The sequence below is a fragment of the Myzus persicae genome, unplaced genomic scaffold (assembly GCF_001856785.1).
Source record: "Myzus persicae strain clone G006 unplaced genomic scaffold, MPER_G0061.0, whole genome shotgun sequence".
Taxonomy (NCBI): Eukaryota; Metazoa; Arthropoda; class Insecta; order Hemiptera; family Aphididae; genus Myzus; species Myzus persicae.
In genome coordinates this window covers 285,254-294,372 of record NW_019101002.1, presented here as the reverse complement: position 1 = coordinate 294,372, position 9,119 = coordinate 285,254, and the positions used below count along the sequence as shown (strand labels likewise).

Below are 9,119 nucleotides of genomic sequence, written 5' to 3'. Positions count from 1 at the left end.
GTAATTGGTCCTGATTGATTATGTTTACGTGTTACAAACCTACATCTATTTATATACTGAACATAGGTTGCTAGAAAAGTAGTAAATTGATATTTTTCTCTCAATATTTAAAATAACTAAAATGGAGTTTTTAAATAAAACTAACTATGATGTTCACACAAATCTAGCATTTGACTTTAACACTTGTTATATTATTAAAATATTTAGACCTTGACGGTGGATTAAACGTATCCAAATAATTAGAAACAAAAATAAATATATTTAATTAAGAGGACTATTTTATGACTAATAAATATGCTGGTTGATTCTGAGCTGACCGATGGATATACACCTATAAATAAAAAATACCCATCTTATAGTGGTATAACTGTAAAAAAGTAGATGGGGGCAATATAATTTTTTATTATTATTAACTAAAATCAACTCTACTGTATATTCTATATAACTCAACTCCACTATGGCCCTTGGTCCTGATTAAAGATAAATTACGTCTAAAAATTACATATGATTAAATATTGATAGTTATATCCCTACTCCTTATGTAGACCAGGAACATGCCAAACAAATAATTTTAAAAAAAGAAGGGGCCTTGGCCGACTGAGCACTCCCCAGACAGTTCGAGATTAAGATCAGCAAACGAGACTAGAATGGCAGACTAAACTTATATTATGTAATCGTACAATTTGTTATATATCTGTATTATATCTATTAATTGTATTATACTATTTTAGCCCAATTATTTGTTTACACCTTTGCTGTCAGTTAATCAGAGAAAAAAAATTAATCAATACATTTATCAGGCTGCTCAGATTCTAAAATCAACATGTGTAAAGTTGGATAACCAAAGCTGCAGCATTGTTCTATGTTTGAATGTTTCAGTAGTCTGCATTTTTAAAGATAGAGTATAAACAATAAACTCTGAGATCAAAACCATTTACAAAGATCATAGGACACATCAACTAAAAAAAAAAACTGCAGAGGGCCACTTTTTCTGAAAACGACCATCATGTCAATGACTAAAATCTTAGTTCGTGTTGTAACCATAATATAATATGAAGCCTATAAGACAATATTTAATTTAAAAGTTGAAACTCTACTCGCAGGTTATGTAATGTCACCCTACAATAGAAATATAATGTACTCATATCACAATGCACAGTATTATGCCTGTCACCACAGAGCAATATCACAGCCGATACATCAATTTCCTCAATAATCAGACAATTGTGCATGCTGTAAATTCATGAATCATATTAAATAAGCATGATGCTAACATGGTTTGGACCAGTGTTTGGAATGTTCACTAAAAAAATGAATTTGTTCACGTTTTTTTCAAACGAACGCATTCATGTTCACTGAAAAAATAAATGCATTTACTTGGTTGTTCATTTAATTTTTTTTTATAATAGGAAAATATTATATAATACAATTAATTAATATATTTTTAACATATATTTAATTAATGACAAATAAATTGAGCGTCTTAAAGATCGTTCAAATTCATTAAAATATAAATGTTCACATTCGATTTGAAAAAAACCATTGATGTTAGCGTATCATTCAATAAATATGAAAGTGAACGTGTGAATAAAAGTTGAAAATGCAAATAAACAAAGTTCTTTCCAAACACTGTATTAGACTACAAGATATGTTGATGTTATTAAGAACACGGAGATACAAATCCAATATTTTACAGAACTATCTGGTTTTTAATTAAAATATAAATTATAATTGAAGATAGAGTTATAACCTAAAATAACAGAATAAAAGTGAATTATGCAATCCTAATTTCCAAATGGTATCTGAGTGTACCAAACTTAAGTTCTAATTCCACTAAGGTACATAAAATGCAGTTTCTTTTAAAAGTAAAAAAATGTTTTCTAGCCTAGACTGAATCTATAGTATTAAAATGTGACAAATGCATTCATTTCATTAGGTATAAATCATTAGTAGACTGTAATATAACAGTTATAGAGAAATCTTATTTTACAATATTCTTGTTCATAACTGTTTGAATGTCTAATCAGTGATATATATTGTATATATCTCATTCTGTTATTTAAACACCTAAGTTTCAACATCATAGACATTTAGTAATTTGTTAGAATATATTATAGTCAACTCGTAGACGTAAAAAAAAACAAATATTATTTTTAAAATAAAAATTTACTCAATATAAATTAATTGTTTCAATTTTATATAAATTGTTGACAGGTCCATCTCGTTTCTTACTGTTAACATTTTTACTTTTTATAACACGCAATGTATTCTTTGTATTATATACTGATTCCACATAGTCACATTTACTATTTATATCTTTTTGAATTTTAATTATAAGTTCAAGTACGTTAGGATCATTTGACAATAATATTTGTTGAAACGAGCAGTCTATCATCAGTGTCATCCAATCAACTAATCTTTCTTCAATCAATTTCTCCTTCATAAGTGAATACAAGGTATTCAAAATTGTCAGCATATTCTCAAAAGGTAATTGGCGCCGTAAACAAGATGGCTTGTTTAAAGGTGGATATGCAAATAATTTTAACAAAAGATTTGAATGTTTTGTTACGTTTAAACTACAATATGATAATATTTCAACTAAGGAAGTATCACTAATATCGTTGTTTTCTATCAGTAATCGAATCAATGATTTATCTTTTTTGTTATTAATATGGTCAGTGATTATCATTTCATTTAATCTGAAACAAACGAATAATGTTAAATATTGTAAAAATTTGTAAATAATAATAATTTTTACTTTGATTGGGATAAAGCTGAAGTTGAAATTGTATCTACACATTTTTGTTTTGCATATGAATCCCATTCAGTTTCTTCATATTTATCATTTATTTTAATTAAATTATTATCCATTAACAAGGATAAATTATTCCGTTCACATGTAAAAGGAATCACTGCTAAGTTTTGACCCGTTACTAAAAGTAAATGATTTCCAAAACACCATAAATTTGGAGGATTGGTGTAGATTTTAAAATGTTGTACAGCAACTACCATATTGTAGTGAAAATTGTATATTACTAAAGCAGCTCCTGAAAAGTACAAAAATATTGTTAATCTACAAAATCTTTAACCTATTCTATTTCAATATGAATTACAATATAAAATTTAAGTTTTTCATTTTAATGAACCAATACAAATTTCAATTTGGTTTTTTAAATACAATCATAGAAAATGTCAGATCAGATATAAATAACCGAAATAATATTTTTACTAACCATCGCCTTTTGGTTCTGCACCGTAAAGACCAATACAATCTGAACTTAGTTGAATTAAAGTTACTTGTTTTTTTGAGTTAACTAAAGTAATTTCTGTCAACTGTTTGCCAGGAAAATCATTGCTGTTAGTTTCGGCGTACAACTCATTAGAATACAAGTAACCATTAGACCCTATGCAAATGAAAAATAATGTTTGATAATTAACAAATAAATAAAACAGAAACTAAGTGACTTTCCAAAGTAAAACACATTTTGTAGTAATACGTTAATATGCATACATTTAGAAAAAATATATTAATAACAGAAAGACAGACAGACAATACTTACAAAATGTTAAAACAGTAAGTGAGCCAGAATTTTCTCTAACACAATAACCAAGTAATTTGTCAGTTTTGTTTTTGAAAGATATTTGTAAATTAATTGGCAAGAAAGTATCCTCTAATGGCACAGATCGTAATGTTTTTATATTCTGAAATAACAATATTCAAATAACTATAATATACATTATTTAAATAACTATTTATAAAAAATAAGCTAAAAATTATATTTACCTTTTCATCAACAGATACAATAATACATATAGCTTTTGTCCTGAATATACATAATTTAGCTAACTCAATTGTTTCGCCATCATTAATGACAGCATCTCTGATTTTTTTCCTATTACCAATTGCTTCTTTTAAACACTCACAATGACCATTTTCAAAAACTGCAACTGCTCCTTTATAATCTAATCTGGTTAAAAGTTTTATAATTTTTGCAGTGAACTGAAAAAAATAAAGCATTATTATTTATTAAATTACCTTACATAAATGTTATTAAAAATCATATATAAGAATATATATTGGTATACTAATATACAAGTATTTACCTATAGGTAAGGACAAAAATGACTTAATTATATTTTAACTGAGATTAATTTTAGTGCACTGTTATAAAATATAAATTATAGGGAGAAATGCAATATCTTTTTGATGGGTTAGGTCAGGAGGCAATTAAAGGAGAAATAATAAAATAATATTACTATACAATTTATTTTTTTGCTGCATGGAATAATATAAATATACCCAAGTAAATAGTGGTTGATCACCATATGCTTAAAATGTTTAAAGTAGCTCTCTTTTGGAAAGGGTTTGCACCCCGTAAGCTGGTTAGGTACTAAATGTCAATTAAATACATATTGTTGTATGTTGAAAAAATTGGTGGCATTATAACATGAAAATTCATAATCAACACTATCTTTTATGAGCTTTTGACAATTTATTTTTTCATTAGTAATTCAGTAAGTTGAACACAATTGTTCCCTAAATATTGAATTTATTATGTATATAATTTTTATATTTATTATAAATAATAAAATAACTATAATTTTTTATTAACTTATAAGACAATAACAATAACACAGACCTATCAAAAGCAGTTTTAAAAGTAAAAACTGGTCTTGATATTTTAAAAATATTGTGAATAGAAAATAATTAGATACATTATTATAAATTGACAAGAAGTTATAAGTTCTTACGAATGATTATTTAATTAATTTTTTCAATTACAGCATCAAAACTAAAATTATTAGAAGTTTTTTTTTTAGAACCATCAGCTATTAGAAGTTTAAAGAGTTATTTTTTGCTGAAATATCCTATGTCAAAATTAAAACTTCAAATGACTAGAAAAAAAAATTGTGCAGATGTATTTTTCAATACTTTTTTAAATACTATAAGTATAACTTATGAGTTATGAGGAATAAGATATTACATTTTCAAACTTTATGTCCAAGAATATTATTTTTTCAATATAAACTGATGGAAGGATTATACCTTATAAATATCCCGAGATGAGTAACAATATTTTTAAAATGACTTTACTTTAAAAAATTCTGATATAAATATTTGGTAAAAATTCAAAGAAACCAATAGTTATTCTTTACTTCTGTTTTTCTATTATATTGTTTTTCGTCTTCTTTGATTGCCTATATTGAAAATTTCTGAGAATTGTTATACTTCCAACCCACTCAAACTGTCCATCTATAATTTTAAGCAAATCAATTAAAAATTCCAATTTAACCAATCCCTTGTAAATTGTAACAGATACTTTTTTTTTCATTTAATAGAAAATGTGCAATCTGTATTTCATAACACAATAAGTAAAAAAGATGACTGACGTAACACTACATACATAATAAAAAAACAGACACTTTAAGTAATATAAAGTAAATCATTGTTTATCTATTTAGATGAATTAATTTAAAGATAGATAATAGGTATACCTAATATATCTTACACAGGTATACGCAGTACCCACAATTATTTATGTTCTGTGATTACCTAATAATTAGAATGTATCTATTGACTTTAACATTGTAATAATGATACTAGGAAACTAAATTTGTCCTACATTCTAGTTTAGTGAGTTATTTTATTTTTTATTTAAGTAGAAAAACAGATCAAATGACGCATTAACCAAATTTATGTTGAAATATAACTATGAAAAAACCTAGGAAAAAACTTACATTAAATTTCTTCATATCTTTCATCATTAAAGAGCTTCGTAACCATTTGCCGATTCTGGTATAGTTAAAAACACCATAATAGCAATTAGTTAATGGATCAAATATCACTCCAGAAGACAATTTATCGGAACTGCTCCAACAATGCACTTGATTTTGACTTGGCATCTAAACATTAAACATAACTGTGATGAAACTGTGTGTAATATGTGTAATATAGGGTGACAAGTATACATACGTGAAAACAAGTAACCATGTTTTTCGATAAGGTGACAATAACATTATCCGGTTCTGCATCATTTGAAATCCCCAAGAAATTGGGCTCGATAATGGAACCTAAACTGTACGATGTATCTAGCTTTATCATCATGTATACAATTTAAAAACCATTGGAACAAAGTAGTAGAGCACTGTAACGACTACCGACTCCAATCCGGCAGAACAAGTTACAACTTACAAGTACAACAGAAAAGCACGTGTTAACTGTTATCATTATACGGTTGCATAAGATAACAAGCAGCATGACCAAGTAAATAAGCTATAAGCAAGTAATTTATTAATTGTAGATCTTTCAGCACTGGTTTTTCAAAAACCATGGTATCCAAATAATTTAAATGGGAGAAAGGGATCCCTATGGCTAAATATACTATATTTTAGCCATGGGTATCCCTAATGGCCAATACGGCAATACCTACCTGTTTTTCGATTTTCAAATTGTTCTGTTCTGTTAATCTGTTGAAAGGTAACCATATTTAAGACGTCGGATTTAGTAATGACTGATTATTAGTGTGCGTGAGTACCCTGAATGCTTCATGTAATTAAAGATAAACTACAGCTAAGGTTCTTGGAAGGTTACCAGAAATCAGTACCCAAAAAAGTAGCATAGATAACTGACGGTATTGTGACTTACGGTCCGCGGATTAATATTATTATTATTAATCCGTGTTGGCGTGTTACGGTCTTTCAAGTTTTGAGTGTCGATTTATTATAAAATATTAATATATTATAGTCTTTACTCTTTCGAGTTTCGACTTATAATTTTGTGATCATGGTTTATTCTTGTTGTGTACACGGTTGTTCTAATCGTCAAGGAAAACCTGTCGATTCCCGAAAAATCCACTTTTTTTCGTAAGTACCTGTCAAAATACAAATAATAACTATCATCAATTAATTAATTCATGTATATATTACATGTAGCCATCTTACCAAATACTTACTAATTGATATTTTTCGTTTAGATTTCCTTTAAAAGACCCAAAGCGAGCAGACAAATGGTTGTTAGCAATTGGACGTAAAGGCTTCACCACTACTAAGTTTAGTAAAGTTTGCTCTGACCATTTTGTATATGAGGACTTCAAATCGATTGTTGGCGGAAGTTATCGTTTAAATTTGAGAGAAAATGTTGTACCTTCAGTATTTACTTGTACTACAGAACTGATGGCAAAACGAGCAAAATTATTAAACATTACAAACTCTGATACCCTCAAAATATGTGAATTAGAGCCAGCTAATTTAGCACCATTGAGATCTCCAAGCCCAGCTAATCTTAAAGAAATTGATACACCAACTACCAAATCTACATCTAGTGTTCAACTTCTTAGGACTCCTTCAAAAGAAAGAACACTGCTATTTTTGCCAACTCTAAAACAAAAATTACCAGATACTCTCAGAAAGAAAGCTCTGCATAGCAAAATTAAACTATTACAACAAACAGTTAGGCGTAAAAATATTGTAATTAAGAACCTTAGAGATTTAATAGCAAGTATGAAAAATAATGGATTTATTGATTCTAGCTTTAAAGGTAATTTTGTATAGTTTCATATTATTAATAATGTGTTTATATATGTCTATGGTTCAAATATCTTCATGCTTGGGCGATAGGAGGGCCATAGATACACGGTAGCTATGGTGCACAAGCAGGGTACGCAAAGAACTGGTTAACCGACGGCGACTTCCGGTGGTTATCAAGGGTCATACAGGATTGATGAAGGCGGGAGTGGTGAGGTGGACGAACTTTGACGTGAACGAATGACGGTTGGACGGTGCCCAAAAACATTAGATGTTCCTCTTCCTCTTTACATTTATTTGACAGCCTTGGTCTCTCGACCTCCAGAGCCCCCAGTTCACAATCTCCGTCCGGCGTCCGATAACAATTGCTGCTTGCCTAAAAGAGGCACGTTATCAAGTCTAATTTACTTTACATAATGAAATTAAAATTAAATATTTCAGTTTATATTTCCATATTTATTGAAAATTAAACATTTGTTATTTTATCTATTTTATTTTAAAAAAAGGTCATACATTTTCTTAAGGGCGCCATGAGCAAACTTCAGTTCTAATAGGGTGCCACGAGTAGGAAAAGTTTGGAAACCTATGTTATAGGGCATATTTTTAACGATTGGCAGAAAAATTACGAGTTAATTATTTTTCATTATTCTATTTTTATACTTTCCACTTATCAAATAATTAAATTTATTTGATATTACGAAAATTATTTTAAACAAATGTTCAGTTGTTTTCAAGATAATATCAGTTTTAAAATTTAAATCACACACGTTTGTAAATTATAATTTTTAATTTTGAAATTGATAATTAACTTTAATAGTTTTACGAGTGTTGTTACTTGTTACGTATTTGTAGGTCATAACTCATTAACAAAATATACAATTTTTTTTGCGTTTTTTAAGTCACAAATGCATTTTTTTTAGGGCAATTTTATTAAGGTTTCAGCATCTGGCCTCGATAGATATATGACAATGACTAATCAAAAAATTCTCCTCTGTGAACAGTAAAATCTATAGTATATATTTGTATTGTTAAAGGTTGATTGTATTACTCTTATGATTTTATACTAAATATGTACTATTATATTATAAATATTGCCTATTGGTACTGGTAAGATGTTATAGTAAGTAAATAATGATATTGTAGTATTTTTCAAATAGTACCAACATATTTCATAATTAAAAAATATGAAGTGACTTTCTAAAGTTTTAACTAAAAATTACATCTAATGACAAATAGGTTTTATCTTATATCTGTCTATATCTATAGTATATTATAAACAAACGTCAAATTTCAATAATAAAATATTTTTTTAATGTAATAATTTTTGTAGGAACAATAATTGCACCATAAAATGTCAATACAAATATACCGCCCCTTTAAAGGTTAGGTACCTTCCAACCGCCTTAAAATAATAATAACTTATAAGGTAGGTAGGTAGGTATAATAACACATAATATTATAATTCAATATTATTTGCAAAATTAATTCATAATACTATAATAGCCAATAGGTATCATACCAATTATTGCTAATTGGATATTGCCAAATTAGTCGTCACTTGGCCATTAAATATTTTTTTCTTTAACAGAATCATT

General features: G+C 27.7%; 2 protein-coding genes across 3 annotated transcripts; one reads left to right on the top strand and one right to left on the bottom strand.

The window, feature by feature from the left end:
- Positions 1 to 2,147: 2,147 nt before the first annotated feature.
- On the bottom strand, positions 2,148 to 6,193 carry LOC111027225 (nucleolar protein 11). The gene is made up of 7 exons (XM_022305497.1): positions 5,975 to 6,193; positions 5,740 to 5,904; positions 3,785 to 4,000; positions 3,561 to 3,702; positions 3,234 to 3,404; positions 2,759 to 3,047; positions 2,148 to 2,699 (listed from the first exon to the last, which is right to left on the bottom strand). Exons 1-7 carry the CDS (start codon positions 6,104 to 6,106, stop codon positions 2,171 to 2,173), a joined length of 1,644 nt encoding a protein of 547 aa, XP_022161189.1. The 5' UTR covers positions 6,107 to 6,193; the 3' UTR covers positions 2,148 to 2,170.
- Positions 6,194 to 6,292: 99 nt separating this feature from the next.
- On the top strand, positions 6,293 to 8,009 carry LOC111027227 (THAP domain-containing protein 1-like). 2 transcript variants are annotated; one of them, XM_022305499.1, is made up of 3 exons: positions 6,293 to 6,864; positions 6,975 to 7,537; positions 7,618 to 8,009. In XM_022305499.1, exons 1-3 carry the CDS (start codon positions 6,785 to 6,787, stop codon positions 7,626 to 7,628), a joined length of 654 nt encoding a protein of 217 aa, XP_022161191.1. In that variant the 5' UTR covers positions 6,293 to 6,784; the 3' UTR covers positions 7,629 to 8,009. The 2 variants fall into 2 exon arrangements, with proteins under 2 accessions (XP_022161191.1, XP_022161190.1); XM_022305498.1 differs by having other exon boundaries at positions 6,296 to 6,864; positions 6,975 to 8,009.
- The last annotated feature ends 1,110 nt before the right edge of the window (positions 8,010 to 9,119 follow it).